The following is a 16044-nucleotide window of genomic DNA, read 5'->3' as shown; positions in this document are numbered from 1 at the left end:
GTCTCTTCGGAGATATAAAAAGAGCAGGTTGCGAAAGCGAGGAAGCAAGCTAGGAGAGATGGGGAAGAGAGACACCAAGCCATAGGAAGGTGCCTGAGGAACAGAAGCTCTAAAGAGGCGAGGACCTTCTCTGAGAACCAACAGAGAGAGAAAGCCGTCTCCTAGAGCTGGCATCCTGTATTCAGACTTCTAGCCTCCTAAACCATGAGAAAACAAATTTCTGTTTATTAAAGCCACCCACCTGTGGTGCTTTTGTTGTAACAGCGCTAGATAACTAAGACACTAACGTTCAGGGGTTCTGTATCTGAGGAAGGGGACAATGGGTATTGAGGGACAGTGAACAGACTGCCTCAGCCTCACACCAATCTATCCTGGGGAGGACAAGAGAGGAGGAGGTGGGCTGACCACACCCAGGGCAGAGTCTTCACAACGCAGGAGGGTAGAGCCTGGGCTTGGATTGTTGGACCAGACTGGACTTTTTTTTTAAATAGACTTTAATTTTTACAGCATTTTTAGGTTTACAGAAAAATTGCACAGAAAGCACAGAGTCCCCATATAAGCACGGTTCCTGCCATTATTAACATCTGGTATTCATTTGTCACAGCTGGTGAACCAACACTGATACGTTCTCATTGACAAATGCCCATAGTTGACATCAGGCTCATTCTGCCTGTACAGGACTGTGGGTGGTGATGAATACACAATGTCTTATACCTGCCATTACAGTGTCACATAGTGTCACTGTCCTAGAAGCACCCTGGGCTCCACTTGCTCATCCCTTGGCTCCCACCCCTGGAGCCCCTGGCAATCACTGTCTCTTTAGCTTTGCCTTTTCCAGAGTGTCCAGTGCTTGGACTCACACAGTGTGTAGCCTTTTCAGACTGGCTCCTTTCACTTAGCAATGTGCATTGAAGCTTCCTCCGGGTCTTTTTATGGCCTGAGAGCACATTTTTTGTATCGCTGAATGAACTGACTTTTTAAAAATGGAAAATGACCAGAAAAGTAAGGGACTTGTGCATGAGGTCACTAAAAGGCAAGGCGGGTGCTGTAACAGCACACCATTGAAGGCCATGATTGGGGAAAAATAACCCCAACCATGTATGCCCCTAAAGTCCCAGGAAGCTGGAAGTGCACGGAGATGAGGAAAACACTCTTCTGGAGTAAGTGCCATCTGAACCAAGGCCCAGGAGCCCCAGGGAGGCAGGGGGACAGGGCGGGCTGCCGGTAGCTGGCAGAGGTCAGGATGGGGAAGGGGTAGGGTATTGAGGCACAGGCTGGGGTCTCATGAGCCAGGTCACCCAGGGCTTCTGAGTTTGAACATGGGGGTGGGCAATGGAGAGTCCCTGAGGCAATTACGGTTGGAATAGTTAGGAATTTCTGTCTTGCCGATTTGTGGAGGAGAGCCTGGAGCTGTGGTGGGGGCGGGGCAGGGAGGCACAGGGGTGCGGATGTGAGGTGCGGTGCCAAATCATCACACGAATCACCCCCATGTGGAAGTAAGAGGCACCTCAACCGAGGCAGAGCTCCTGAGCAGTCTGTACAGTGTCCTGGGTATGACCCCAGGTGTGACTCCTGGGAGCAGAGGGTGGGGGTGGGGCAAGGCAGGCCTGGCATTCCAGGTTCCCTGGGCGTGGAGGACCCGGCACACATCACAATGGGCTGGAGAGGCCCGGGATTATCTGAGCCAGCAGAGCGGAGGGTGGGCGTGCAGAGAGCACTTGAGGACCCCGGGAGCCGCCATGAAGATGTATAAGGAAGGGGATATGGAGGAACAGATCCAGGAGCTGAAGACCATCACACGGCTCCAGGGTAGGCCAGCTGCTGGAATTGCCCGCTGGCTGCTGCCCCAGGCGCAGGACTTTCCATTGTAAAGCTGGGACGGCCCGGGACAAGTGGGGCTAGTGGGTTACCCTAGCGCCCTCCCCAAAACAGGGCAGGGGGTGATCAAAGGGCCCTGCCATGTACAGGCTCTGGGGAGTACTGGGGGTTCAGGCGGGCCTGTGAGTTTAAGAGCGTTACGGTCCCAAAGGCAGAGAGGACAGGAAGGCAAGCACCTGCTTCTGCAGAGAGGATGACATCCTGACCCCCCCCCCAGGCCAAGTCCTCCCAGGACACCCAATTGCTGGGTAGTGCCCCTAGTCCCAGTCGTCTCCACACCTGGGAGTCCCTTGCCAGGCCCTTAGCCCACACCCTGTCCTCTCCCTGCCCCCAGAGCAGTGCCGGGCGCTGCAGATTCAGTCCGTCAAAGAGAAGACGGTCAAGAACAAGGCAACCATGGCGCTCCTACGTGACAACATCCGCCACGGAGCCCAAGAGTGGGCTCTGGCCAAGAAGGTGCTGACCCCTCACACCCCATTGGCTGGGGTGGGGCAGGCACGTGCAGAAGCAGCCGCCCATACACACACACAGGGACGGCAGCACCTCATTTCTGGAGCCAGGGCATCTCGGGGAGAGGCTCCTTAGCATTGGTCCCGGGGCTCCAGTCACTCCCCGGACGACCCAGCATCCGTTAGGGCAGGCTGGCCGAGAAGCAGTCCCGTCCTGGGCCACCCCCTACAGCAGGGCCCCTCTGGCTCTGTGGTCAGGAGGGGAGGCCTGGGCCCTCCTCTCCGGCCGTCAGCTCTGAGCCGGAATGGCCGGGATGGGATCCTGTAGCTGTCTGCTCCCTGCGGCCCCCGGAGCAGAGGTTTAGCCGCTGGGCTGGCAGAGAACAGACGAGCCCCTGGGCAACAGGCGCAGGGGTGCGACGCAGAGGGCCCTCCCTGGCTCAGCCGCCGCCTTTCCGCAGTACGACCACTGGACCATCTCCAAGGCCTGCGGGACCGACCTGCCCGTGCGGCTGGCTCACTGCCGCTGCACCATGGAGGCAAGGAGACAGGAAGGGGAGCCCTCAGCCCTGCGCATTCCGTGCCTTCCGCCCCCCGCAGTGGGGGTGCGGGGCAGCCCCCGACCTCAGGGATCCCTGACGCCCCGCGGCTTCTTCAGCCGGGGCCCTCAGCGAGCGCCGCGCACCATGAGCGGCCGTGCCCTCCTCGACCCAGGTGGCGCGGGAGAAGCTGTGCAAGTACGTCTTCGACCGCGTGAACGTACACAACGTGCTGGTCCACCTGGTGCGGCGGCGCGGGCAGAAGCTGGAGAGCATGCGGCTGGAGCTCGCCAGTCTGGAGGGCCAGCCCGACGCCACCAAGGAGGAGCTGCGGCTGCTGCAGGTGCGCCCGCGAGGGTGGGGCGGGGCTCCGGAGCAGGGGCGGGGCTCCACGCGCAGGGGCGGGGCTCCGCGGGAGGGGAGGGGCTCCATGAGCAGGGGCGGGGCTCCGCGGGAGGGCGGGGCTCCGGAGCAGGGGCGGGGCTCCACGCGCAGGGGCGGGGCACCTGGAAGGGCGGGGCTCCGTGGGGCTGGACGGGTACGACCCCCTGGGAAGAGCGCCGAGGTCGAACGCCCTGTGGCTCAGTTTCCTGCTCCTCCCTGGTAAGTGCCCCCCGAGCATGCTGCCCCGCGCCCTCGGCACCCCCATCGTGCTCCCCCGCGCCCTCGGCCCCTGGAGCGTGCTCCCTCGTACCCTCCGGCCTCCCCAGATCATCCGCCAGCTGGAGAACAACATTGAAAAGACCATGATCAAAATCACCACAAGCCAGAACATCCACCTGCTGTATGTGGGCCTGCTGGAATATCTGAAGAAAGTGAGCCCCCCTTACCGGCCACGCAGCCCTCCTCTGCACCCCAAATCCCAGGGAGCCCCTCTGGCCATGAGAAGTGGGGGTCTCAGGCCCCAGGCCTCCAGCCCTTGTCCAGGGAGCACCGCCTAATTGGAGTCCCCACCACTATCCTCAACGCTCACACAGTCTGGGGGAGGAGGGTAGGGGGCAGGCCAGGTCCCCTGAGTGTGGGATGGTAGAACTGCAGGAGGGCCAGCTCTGTGCCCACCTACCTGGCCTTTCACCATAGGAGCTGGCAGAATACCCCACACAGCTGGACAAACTGCAAAACCTTGTGGTCAGATACTGCTCGGAGCTATCAGACATGACAGTTCTGTCCCGAGATGCCATGATGATCACGGACGAGGTCAAGGTGAGCTACAGGTCCTAGTGCTGGAGGCCTCCAGGGTCATCCCAGATCTGTCCAGCATGGGGGAAATGTAGCGGCTGCCCCTCAGCCTCTGCTCAGGCACCCCCGCTCCCCATAACCTGGACAGAGGATTCTACTGGGATCACACAGGAGACATCACACAGGAGACACGAGGCAGGGGTAGGGTGGAGAGAATGGGTCTGGCTGGGGATGGGGTCCCTCACTCACCCACTGTGTGCCAAGGCCCCTGCAGGGCTCCGCGGAGACGGCAGCGACCGAGGCAGGCACGGTCCCTGTTGACATGTCCTGGGGCTGCCGTAACAAAAAATACCACAAGCACGTGGCTTTAAAGGACAAAAATTTATTTTTTCACAGTTCTATAAGTTTCACGTCCAAATCGGGGTCTCAGCTGTGTCGGTTCATTCTGTGGGTACCTCTTCCAGTTTCTGGTGTCTCCAGCAACCCTTGGTGTTCCTTTGCTCATAGGTGCTTCTGTGTCTTCCCCTGCGTGTGTCTGTTCTGCTGTTTTTATAGGACACCACTCAGAAGCGATTAGGTTTAGGACCCACCTTATTCCAGTATGACTTAATTAACATAAAAAAAGAAAACCCCTATTTTTAAGCAGTGTCATATTCACAGGTACAGGGTTAGGACTTCAACACATAGTTGGGAAGAGGGGGACACAATTCAATCCGTAGCAGCCAGTGTTTCATGAGTGTATGAGCGTTTTAGGAAGAAACAGTTGGCTGACAGTGAAGATGAGGTCTGACAGCTGGCTGCTGGACTTTGTGCCCTGGGAGTCCACTGGTCACCTTGGTGGGACAGACCACCCCACACTTCCCTCTGTCCCCAGATGAACATGAGCCAAGCAGAGGCATCCTTCATCGAAGAGCGGAGGGCACGGGAGAACCGGCTCAACCAGCAGAAGAAGCTGATTGACAAGATCCACACCAAGGAGACCAGTGAGAAATACCGGCGGGTGAGGCCCAGCCCCTCACCCCATGCAGCCAGGGAGTGAGCAGACTCAGCTCAGGGCACCCCTGGGTCCACTCCCCTGTGGGGACTGCTGCTCACTCTCCTTTCCCCTGCAGGGCCGGCGGGACCTGGATTTCCCCTCCAACTTGATGAGCACAGAGGGCCTGAAAGGTGAGTACTTGGCTCTGCCCATCCCACGAGCATCTGGAGAGGTCACCCAGCCACATCCCCCAGAAGGCCAGGTGTAAGCCATGGTCACCAGCAAGGGAGACAGATAAGCCCCTGCTTCTCCCTGGCTGCACCCAAAGAGGCCAGAGCCAAATGGCCACACACACACTGGGATGCGACTGCTCCCAGGCTCTGGGCCACATGTGGCTGAGCTTCAGGCATATGTAGATACTGTCCACCAGCTCCCCAGGGCCCGGTCACCCAGTGAGTCCTCAGAAAGGATGAGTTCCTTGGGCCCCGGGCCTGTCTCCAAGCAAGAAGCACCAAGCTGACCTGGGGCATTCCTGAAGGACTGGACCGAGGACAGGTGTCTTAGCCAAGGTTCTCTAGAGAGACAGAATCAGTGAGATGGATGAATAGGCAGACAGACAGATAGATACATAGACAAAGACTGATTGATTTTAAGGAATTGGCTCACACGATTATGATTGTGGGAATTCTGGCAAGTCCAAAATCCGTAAGACCAGGCAACAGGCTGGAGACTTCTGCAGGCTTGTGTCACAAACCCATGGGTCAAGTGACAGAAAGAGTGAACAGAGAAATTCTACCAAAGTACCTATTTACAGTCTGGAGGCAGAACACACCCTGAGGAAACTCCCTTTTTGCTCTAAAGGCTTCAGCTGACTGGATGAGGCCCACCCACATTGTAGAGGGTCATCTGCTTTACTTGAGCCCAGATGATTAAATCACACATAACTGCTACAGAACAGCCACTAGACTAGCGCTTGCCCAAACAACTGTGCACCAGAGTCCAACCACGTGGACACATAAAACACCATCACAAGGAGGGCAGGTCACCTGGCTCCTAGGTTCCAGGACCTTGGGGTGTCCTCCCTGGAAACCCAAGCACGTATGGAAGCTTCTGGGGGCCTGGCGCCTGTGCCCTTGCAACATCCCTGCACACCAGCTGCCCATTGCACTCTGCTCTGCCCAGTGAAGCGAAAGGAGACCTCCAAAGCTGACATTGAATACCAAGCGGATGTGACCACGATGGTGGAGCGTGTGAAGAGTGCCGTGCGCTGCTCCCACCTCTGGGTAAGGCCCTGGCTCTCCCTGGGTGGGGTGAAGGGCCAGTGAGGTCTGGCCCAGCCCCAGGCCCCGGCCGATTGGGTCTGCAGGTCCTCTGAAATGGGCACAGAAAGCTGCACCCTCTGGGCCTCTCTGGCATGCAGGAAACGGCCAGTGGGGCAGTTCAGCATAGAGGCTACCCCGGGACATGTTTGGGGCACCTGAGCACCATTCCAGGGCCACGCAGAGCTTGCTCAGTGGAGGCTCCAAGCACCGAGGGCCCAGCCTTTCTCTCCCACTCTGGCCTTGTCCCAAACTGCTGGAATCACAGGAGCAGCTGCCTCTCCATCCCTCCCCGCCCCTCTTATTTTTGTCGAGTCTGGGTTATCACCCTTACACCCTGAGTTTCCATTGCCGGCCCTGACGTGAGCTTGTCCATGCTCGGACAAGCGACCCAAAGCACCTGGATGTCTCAACGTAGTCTCCTCATCTGCGAGAGGCCATCTGCCCTCTCTGAGGTGTTAGGAGCCTCTCGTGCAGTGGCACATGGGAGGCACCCTGCCAGGGGCTGACCCCAGCAAGCCCTGGGTGCGCGGCAATGGGTGACCCCGTGACCCAGCCTGGAGCACAGAGGCAGCCCTGGCACTGGAGAGGGCCATGCCTCCTCAGCTCATTCCTGCTTCTCTCCCCGCTGGACTGGCCAGGACATCGCTGGCCGGTTCCTGGCACAGAGGAACACGGAGGAGAACCTGGAGCTGCAGATGGAGGACTGTGAGGAGAGGCGGAAGCAGCTGGAAGCCTTGATGAAGAAGCTGGAGCTGGAGCAGGCGATGCTCAAGTTCCGCCAGATGCCGGGCTCTGTCAGGTACCCCAGGGAGGTGTCCCGAGGGTGAGGGCTGACTGCTAGCACCCGCGGACAGCCCCTGTGGCCAGGGACCAGATGCCGGGCTCCGTCACGTACCCCAGGGAGGTGTCCCAGGGGTGAGGGCTGACTGCTAGCACCCGCGGACAGCCCCTGTGGCCAGGGACCAGGCTTGCTCCTTGCGAGCCTGTGAGCACCCTGTGAGGGAAGCCCAGCCAGGGACCCGCACTGGCCTACACTGGGGCTCCTGAGCCCCTAAATGTAGCACGGCATTCACCCTCAGCTCCTGCACCCCCACCGTCCTCACAGCTTTGCGTCCCTTGAGAATAAGATGAAGGACATGCTCAAAGAGGAGGAAGATCGGCTCCAGCTGGCCCTCAGCAACGTTAGCAAGAGCCAGAAGCTCCTGCTGACCATCCAGACTGGCGTCGACAACCTCTACATTCGGCTCATCGGCATCGCCACGCCACCTGGCCAGGTGCCTGCCTGGGGAGGAGCCACCCCCACCGAGAGGGTCGTGGAGTGGGCCCAGCGGGCATCAGACCCTCCTCTTGCCCACAGAAAGAAGCTGTGGTCTCCAACCCCCTAGATGTGTACAGCAAGCTGGCGTATTGCGAGAGGAAGCTCATGTACCTGGTGGACAGAGTGCAGATGCTGACCAAGACTGAGGAGGTAGCCTGTCTGGGAGGTGAGCCTCGAGCCCACCACCCGCTGTGGACCTACAAAGCTGAGGGAGTTCTGCATGCCTGCAGGTTGGCACGAAGGTGAGGGACATCCTGGAGTCCTCCACGCTGAAGGAGAAGCAGAACACCAAGATCAGCTTTGAGGACCTGGAGGAGGATGTGATAGGTATGGGCCGGCCAGAGCGAGGCCAGGGTGGGGGGCTCGCGGCCGGGGGCGGGTTTGGCTGCCTGCAGTCTGGCCGGAGCGTGGACCAGGCTGGAGCGGGACGAGACCCCGGGTCACAGCGGCACAGGCTTTGGTGGTGGCCTCGCCCTGTCCCGCGGGGCAGCGGTGGTGGGAGGGGGCGCCAGGGCCCGGGAGGGGCTTCGGGGTGCCGGCTTCCCGCGCTGCCCCTTCCCTCCTAGAAACCTTCCAGTTCGCCGACGTGGACCACAGCTACGTCCCCTCGCGGGCCGAGATCAAGAGGCAGGGCCAGCGGCTGATAGAAGGGAAGCTCAAGATGGCCAAGAAAAAGAAGAAGTAGCCCCTTCCCCTCTCCCGCGCCCTCCACCCCTTCGCCTGCGTTTTATTATCCAAATAAACGTTTTTCCAGGACGGACGGGGGTCGATGGGTGAGACGAGACTCTCAGAGAAAATAAGAATTGGGGAGACACAGGTCTTGGGGTCACGCTGGGAAGTTCTACGGGGAGCTGTGTGTCTGGGCCAGGGCTGGGGGCGAGGGCGAAGTGGGTGGTGTCGGGGCTGAGACGCGGACGGGAGTGTCCGGGGCGGCTGGAAGCTCGGGGGGCAAACGGCCTGCAGGGGTGCGGCGACGCCCCCCAGCCCCCCCCCGCCCCCCCACGCCCCCCTGCACCCGGGGCGCATGCGCGCTTCGTCCCGCGCGTGGCCCTCGCGGCGCCCCGTAGCCGTCGCCTCCCTGCGGCCCCCGCGCCAGCGCCAAGATGGCGGCGCCGACGAGCGGGGAGCGGCCTCGCCGGAGGCCGCGGGGCCCGGAGCCGAGCCGCCGCGCCTGAGGCCGCCCTCCGCCGCCGGGAGCCCAGCCCAGCCCAGCCGGCCGCCGGGCCATGGTGCGCGCCGCCCCACGCCGCCGCCGCCGCTGCTGAGCTCGCCGGCAGCGCCCGGGCTCGGGCGTCCGAGCGGGGAGGATGTTCTCCGCCCTGAAGAAGCTGGTGGGGTCGGAGCAGGCTCCGAGCCGGGACAAGAACATCCCCGCCGGGCTGCAGTCCATGAACCAGGCGCTGCAGAGGCGCTTCGCCAAGGGGGTGCAGTACAACAGTGAGTGCGGGGCAGGGCCGGGGCGCCCGCGCCCGCGGCCCCCGAGACGAGCTGTAGAGACCCGAGCCGGGCGTGCGGGGAGAGCGGGGGCTGTGCAGACCCGGAGCCCGTTGAGCCTCCGGTGGCCCTCGTTCAGACCCGGCCAGTCCGTAGACGCTGGTCCGCGGGGCGCCCCACGAGCGCTGGAGAGTTAGTATGAAAAAGAAAAAAAGAAAGATGTCGTTTGAGGGGGCGTAGGGGTCGCGCTGTGCCCCGGGAAGCCAGCAGGACCAGCAGGCGCGGTGCCTTCTAACTCTGCCGAACCTGGAAAGGCTGGCCCTGCCCTGGTCGCCGCCCAGGCGCCAGAAAGTGTCGGAAACGCTGGTTCTTGGTCTGCGGCGAGAGGTAACCGCGCCTCCTCGCCTCGGGAGGTTTTGGCAGACTTTGTTTTTGAGATTCGCTGAGCCCTTACCCTGGTCGCTGTGAGTCGGAATCGACTCGACGGCACCGGGTTCGGTGCCCTGTGCCAGGGCTCTGCAGGCAGGAACCCTCAGGGACGAGAAGGGATGCCCCGCCGGGGTCCTCGAGGACCCGACGAGCCTGGAGGGGCTGCCCCTCGTCTCCTGGCGCTCTCCTCTGCACGGTGACTGCTTCCTGAGCAATGCTCACACGGTAGGAAACCCGTTTGTTTAGTTTTAAACAGTGAAATTCGTGGAAGGAGATCTCAGGAAGTGCTGGAGCTCCCTGCTGGCCTGCGGTTCTCCGATCTTGCCTTGTCTGAGAAGGGATCGTTACGTAACGGCAGAGGGGAGCTGTTTCGGCTCTGACAGAAGGGGTGCTGGGGTTCTGAGCCGGTGAACTGTGTCACCACCTGGAAGAGGTGCCCTAAAACCCAGGCGGCTGAGGTCGTCTGAGCTAAGGGGTTTCTCTTTGTTGACGTGGCATTGAGTCTGAAGACAGATAACAGCTTTGCCACAGTTCTTGCCTTCTTGGAGCAGCATTTGTAAGGGATATATTTAGAAAAGCCCCAGAAGGCATGAGATTCTTGCTTGTTATCGTGGGAGACATCTCTTCCGGCCGGGAAGGAGGAGTTACTCACAGACGCCCAGAGAGCCAGGCTGTTCCCATCCAGATGGTATAAATTATGTAAATCCCAGCTCCCAGACACTGACCGTGCTCTTGACCTCTTTTGAGTTTTCTGTCTCCCTTGCTCTTTCCTAGCAGTATTTAAAGGCTTTATGCTGCCCTCTGCTTTGAAATTGTTTCCCTGGTGCTGCTGAGAGATTTTGGACTCTTTCCCCTGCTTTGTGCACTTGAACGGGGCCCTCAGAAATGGGTCAGGAAGCCTTGTGTGCGTGTCAGACAGCTTGTCTCTGCCGTGCTGTGCTTGGAGTTCTGAACACGTTTCTTACACGTTCAGAGAAGAGACTATTAAGTTAAAATGCTCAATTACACAAATCTTTACAATCTATGTTTGGATTCCTTATTTTATTTAATGTTATCACTTTTAATAATATCTGAGTGGTGCAAACGGCTAAGCACGTAGCTACTAACCCAAAGGTTGTCCATTCAAACCCGCCCAGAGGCAACTCAGAAGACGCCTAGCAATCTGCTTCCAAAAGGCCACAGCCTTGAAAACCCTGTGGAGCAGTTCTACTCTCTGCACACGTGGAGTCGCCCTGAGTCAGAGTCAGCTTGACAGCGACTGACAACAACTTTTAATGTTGTTTAAAACTTAATTACAGTCTCTTGGAAGTTAGACCTGGAGACCGTTCACCTCATCCCAGGTGGGCTGGGACTGAAAGGGCAGCGGAGTTGTCCCAGAGTAGAGGACCACATCTGGAGTGCTTAGGGCAGGTCATGACCTCCCAGAAGCCAGCGAAGGGTGCTGAGATGGAGAGAAACCTAGATTTGGCACCTATGTTACATCTTAGAGGGATGTTGTCCCAAGAGTTGAATAATAAGCAGTTTTGAAACTTTTTGGTTTCCTGTATTAGTCTGTAGACAAGAAAGTTCCTAGCATTTGTTTTCCCAAATATCTTACTTAGAGGAACAAACCCGCAATATACCAAGTATAGATTCAGGAATTTTATAGCTAAGAGTTGTATTAACTGTTACTCTGGGGGTGGGGGTGTAACTCGTTTTCCTGTAGATTGGCTGTGTTAACAGGAGCAACTCCTGTCACAAACGCAGAGTCCAAGCACACCTGTTACATTTAGAATAAAAAATGTGGCGAGTGGGCCTGTCCCTCCCTGCTGTGCCCGGACGTGGCTTCCCAGGTGGGGACGTTTTAGCCAGAACAGCCTGTTGCAGAAGGGAATGCCTCGCTCACGGACTGCTCAGTAGACTCGCTCAGGACCAGGGTGCTCGCGGACTGCTCAGTAGACTCACTCAGGACCAGGGTGTGGCCACAGAAAGCTCCTCCAGACATGGGACAACAGGGTCCTTTCTGGTTAGAGAGCAGTGTTACGGTTTTAAACCGGGAACTTTTGAACGGCCAATGTCAGTGTGAAACAGCCTTCCCTGTAGGAAACAAGCAGATGTGTCCAGCCAGTGACTCAACCTGCCCCGGCTGGCCCGCTGGCAAATCCCCAAGCCTTCACTGCCTGGACGTGCCACATCTTTGTGGGTTTTCCTTCTTTTGCGTTTGTTCGCTCTGCAAATACTTACTGAGTGCTCATCATTGAAAAACCAAACAAAAGTCTCTGCCCCTGTGGTGCTTACATCCTGGTGATGGGGCGTAGACAGTGAGCAATAAAGATGATAAAGGAGAGGATTTATGGTCTGTTTGAGGTATTATGTGCTACATGGGATAAGGGCTTGGGCGTGCTCAGGGAAGGCAGAGGGATTGCAGTTGTGAGTGGAGGATCAGGGTGGACCTCGCTGAGCAGCAGCAGAGCAGAGACTAGAAGGACATGAGGACGTATGCAGCTAGGCTCTCTGGGGAGGGCTCCTTGTGGGTACAGAGTGGCGGGAACGTGTGCCCACGAGAAGGTGGAAAGGTCGGAGTGGACTGAGGTAAGGAGAGAGCAGGAGGCAAAGTCACGGAGGTGGGGGTGACGGGGGGCCATGGAGGGCTTTGAACAGAGGAGCTGTGTGACCTGACCACGCTGACTGCCGGGCTGAGGACAGGCTGCCGGGGTAGGGAGAGCAGTGAAGAGCCTGCAGCGGCGACTCCTGACCCTGCCTGAGAGGCTGGGCACGGGGGCGCATAACCTGTTGCTGTCGAGTTGATTCCGACTCATAGCGAACCCTACAGGACAGAGTAGAACTGCCCCACGGGGTTTCCAAGGAGCAGCTGGTGGATTCGAACCTTATGGTTAGCAGCCTGAGCTCTTAACCACTGCGCCACCAGGCAATATGTTGATGCAGGTATTAGGAACGAAGAAGTGAAAAACAGTCAACCTGAGAGTACAACTTCAAGAAAAGGGCAACAGAATAAACACAAAGAAACCAGAAGAAAAGAAAGAAGCTGAAATAGATGATTAAAGAATCAGTTGAGGTGTTCGACAAAACACGTGGTGTGTACGTGTGTAAATGACTAATAAAGTAATAAATGCAAACCCCGAATGGATTCTGGTGGTCCCTCAAGAACAGACACCCTGACACCAAAGCAGATGAGGATGGTCCGGGGAGGAAGGAGGCAACAGTCCAGGCTCATCTGTGAGCATAGATGGAAAATCTCATCAAAGATGAGCAGATGGAATCAAGCTACTTATTAAAATGTTAATTATAACAGTAAAAATACATGACTGTAATGGGACCAAGTTGGAATACCCCAAGAATGCAAGAACTGTAACATGCTTGTATGATTTACCAAAAGGTGAGAGGAGAAAACACACTGTCATCTCAATAGGTGCATTACAAAGTCAGATAAAATTCAGGACCCAATTCAGGATTTTTAGGGGGAAGAAAGCACACAAACTTATGAACAAACTAGGAATAGAAGAGAATTTATCTGTTAAAAGTTATCTACCAAAATCTGAAAAGCATTAGCCAGTGAAAACCTTATGAATAGCAGCGGAACATTGTCTGATATAGTGCTGGAAGATGAGCCCCCCAGGTTGGAAGGCACTCAAAGGATGACTGGGGAAGAGCTGCCTCCTCAAAGTAGAGTCGACCTTAATGACGTGGGTGGAGTAGAGCTTTCGGGACCTTCATTCGCTGATGTGGCACGACTGAAAATGAGAAGAAGCAGCTGCAAACGTTCATTAATAATTGGAACCTGGAAGTACGAAGTATGAATCTAGGAAAATTAGAAATCGTTAAAAATGAAATGGAACACATGGACATCGATATCCTAGGCATTAGTGAGCTGAAATGGACTGGTATTGGCCATTTTGAATTGGACAGTCGTATAGTCTACTATGCTGGCAATGACAACTTGAAGAGGAATGGTGTTACATTCATCATCAAAAAGAACGTTTCGAGATCTGTCCTGAAGTACAGCGCTGGCAGTGATAGGATGATATCCATATGCCTAAAAGGAAGAACAGTTAATACGACTATTATTCAAATTTTCGCACCAACCACTAGGGCCAAAGATGAAGAAATAGGAGATTTTTACCAGCTGCTGCAGTCTGAAATTGATCGAACATGCAATCAAGATACATTGATAATTACTGGTGATTGGAATGTGAAAGTTGGAAACAAAGAAGGACCAGTACTTGGAAAATATGGCCTTGGTAATAAAACAGTGCTGGAGATCGAATGATAAGAGTTTTGCAAGACCAACAACTTCGTCATTGCAAATACCTTCTTTCACCAGGATAAATGGCGACTGTACACGTGGACCTCACCAGACAGAACACACAGAAATCAAATTGACTACATCTGTGGAGACAACGGAAAAACTCAATATCATCAGTCAGAACAAGGCCAGTGGCCGACTGTGGAACAAACCATCAATTGCTCATATGCAAGTTCAAGCTGAAACTGAAGAAAATCAGAGCAAGTCCACGAGAGCCAAAATATGACCTGGAGTATATCCCACCTGAATTTAGAGACCATCTAAAGAATGGATTTGACACATTGAACACTAGTGACCGAAGACCAGACGAGTTGTGGAATGACATCAAGGACATCACCCATGCAGAAAGCAAGAGGTCATTGAAAAGACAGGAAGGAAAGAAAAGACCAAGATGGATGTCAGAGGAGGCTCTGAAACTTGCTTTTGAACACTGAGCAGCTAAAGCAAAAGGAAGAGTTGATGAAGTAAAAGAACTGAACAGAAGATTTCAAAGGGTTTCTCGAGAAGACAAAGTATTATAATGACATGTGTAAAGAGCTGGAGATGGAAAACCAAAAGGGGGGAACACACTCGGCATTTCTCAAGCTGAAAGAACTGAAGAAAAAATGCAGGCCTCGAGTTGCAATAGTGAAAGATTCTATGGGGAAAATATTAAATGATGTAGGAAGCATCAAAAGAAGATGGAAGGAATACACAGAGTCATTATACCAAAAAGAATTAGTCGATGTTCAACCATTTCAAGAGGTGGCATATGATCAGGAACCGATGGTACTGAAGGAAGAAGTCCAAGCTGCTCTGAAGGCATTGGCGAAAAACAAGGCTCCAGGAATTGATGGAATATCAACTGAGACGTTTCAACAAACAGATGCAGCGCTGGAGGTGCTCACTCATCTATGCCAAGAAATATGGAAGACAGCTTCCTGGCCAACTGACTGGAAGAGATCTATATTTATGCCTACTCCCAAGAAAGGTGATCCAACCGAATGTGGAAGTTACATAACAATATCATTAATATCACACGCAAGCAAAATTTTGCTGAAGATCATTCAAAAACAGGGAACTGCTAGAAATTCAGGGCGGTTTCAGAAGAGGACGTGGAACCAGGGATATCATTGCTGATGTCAGATGGATCCTAGCTGAAAGCAGAGAATAGTAGAAGGATGTTTACCTGTGTTTTATTGACTCTGCAAAGGCATTCGACTGTGTGGATGATAACCAATTATGGATAACATTGTGAAGAATGGGAATTCCAGAACACTTAATTGTGCTCATGAGGAACCTTTACATAGATCAAGAGGCAGGCATTCGGACAGAACAAGGGGATACTCATTGGTTTAAAGTCAGGAAAGGTGTGCGCCAGGGTTGTATCCTTTCACCATGCCTATTCAATCTGTATGCTGAGCAATTAATCCAAGAAACTGGACTATATGAAGAAGAATGGGGGATCAGGATTGGAGGAAGACCCATTAACAACCTGCGTTATGCAGATGATACAACCTTGTTCGCTGAAAGTGAAGAGGACTTGAAGCACTTACTAATGAAGATCGAAGACCGCAGCCTTCAGTATGGATTGCACCTCAACATAAAGAAAACAAAAATCCTCACAACTGGACCAATGAGCAACATCATGATAAACAGAGAAAGGATTGAAGTTGTCAAGGATTTCATTTTACTTGGATCCACAATCAACAGCCATGGAAGCAGCAGTCAAGAAATCAAGAGACGCATTGCATTGGGCGAATCTGCTGCAAAGGACCTCTTTAAAGTGTCGAAGAGCAAAGATGTCACCTTGAAGACTAAGGTGCGCCTGACCCAAGCCATGGTATTTTCAATCGCATCATATGCTTGTGAAAGCTCAACAGTGAATAAGAAAGACCGAAGAAGAATTGATGCCTTTGAATTGTGGTGTTGGCGAAGAATATTGAATATACCATGGACTGTCAAAAGGACGAACAAATCTGTTTTAGAAGAAGTACAACCAGAATGCTCCTTAGAAGCAAGGATGGCGAGACTGCGTCTTACGTATTTTGGACGTGTTGTCAGGAGGGATCAGTCCCTAGAGAAGGACATTATGCTTGGCAGAGTACAGGGTCAGCGGAAAAGAGGAAGACCCTCAACGAGGTGGATTGACACAGTGGCTGCAACATTGAGCTCAAGCATAACAACGATTGTAAGGATGGCGCAGGACCAGGCAGTGTTCCGTTCTGTTGTGCATGG

At 54.9% G+C, this 16044-nt stretch overlaps 2 protein-coding genes across 4 annotated transcripts in view; both read left to right on the top strand.

The window, feature by feature from the left end:
• Nucleotides 1–1250: 1250 nt before the first annotated feature.
• Nucleotides 1251–8446, top strand: CCDC183 (coiled-coil domain containing 183). The gene is made up of 14 exons (XM_003423041.3): nt 1251–1809; nt 2213–2334; nt 2789–2866; nt 3042–3209; nt 3577–3681; nt 3947–4069; nt 4920–5045; nt 5158–5212; nt 6204–6304; nt 6982–7142; nt 7449–7617; nt 7701–7811; nt 7892–7988; nt 8228–8446. Exons 1-14 carry the CDS (start codon nt 1554–1556, stop codon nt 8344–8346), a joined length of 1791 nt encoding a protein of 596 aa, XP_003423089.2. The 5' UTR covers nt 1251–1553; the 3' UTR covers nt 8347–8446.
• A 455-nt stretch (nt 8447–8901) lies between these two features.
• RABL6 (RAB, member RAS oncogene family like 6) overlaps nt 8902–16044 on the top strand; it is a 32075-nt gene continuing 24932 nt past the window's right edge. For all 3 annotated transcript variants that reach the window (XM_010602235.3, XM_064290721.1, XM_003423051.4), the window contains exon 1: nt 8902–9098. In XM_010602235.3, coding sequence (XP_010600537.2) covers nt 8969–9098 — 130 coding nt within the window. In that variant the 5' untranslated portion in view covers nt 8902–8968. The remainder of the gene's footprint in view (nt 9099–16044) is intronic.

This window comes from Loxodonta africana, chromosome 9, assembly GCF_030014295.1.
Source record: "Loxodonta africana isolate mLoxAfr1 chromosome 9, mLoxAfr1.hap2, whole genome shotgun sequence".
Classification (NCBI taxonomy): Eukaryota; Metazoa; Chordata; class Mammalia; order Proboscidea; family Elephantidae; genus Loxodonta; species Loxodonta africana.
Note: the sequence above shows the minus strand (reverse complement) of the source record. Positions and strands in the feature narration are given on the sequence as shown.

Excerpts from the sequence above, each read along its gene's own strand:
- CCDC183 (XM_003423041.3), top strand. The coding sequence starts at position 1,554 with ATGACCCCAGGTGTGACTCCTGGGAGCAGAGGGTGGGGGTGGGGCAAG. Across the intron at positions 5,213-6,203 it reads GAGCACAGAGGGCCTGAAAG|TGAAGCGAAAGGAGACCTCC; the intron begins GTGAGTACTTGG and ends TGCTCTGCCCAG. Across the intron at positions 7,618-7,700 it reads TCGCCACGCCACCTGGCCAG|AAAGAAGCTGTGGTCTCCAA; the intron begins GTGCCTGCCTGG and ends TCTTGCCCACAG.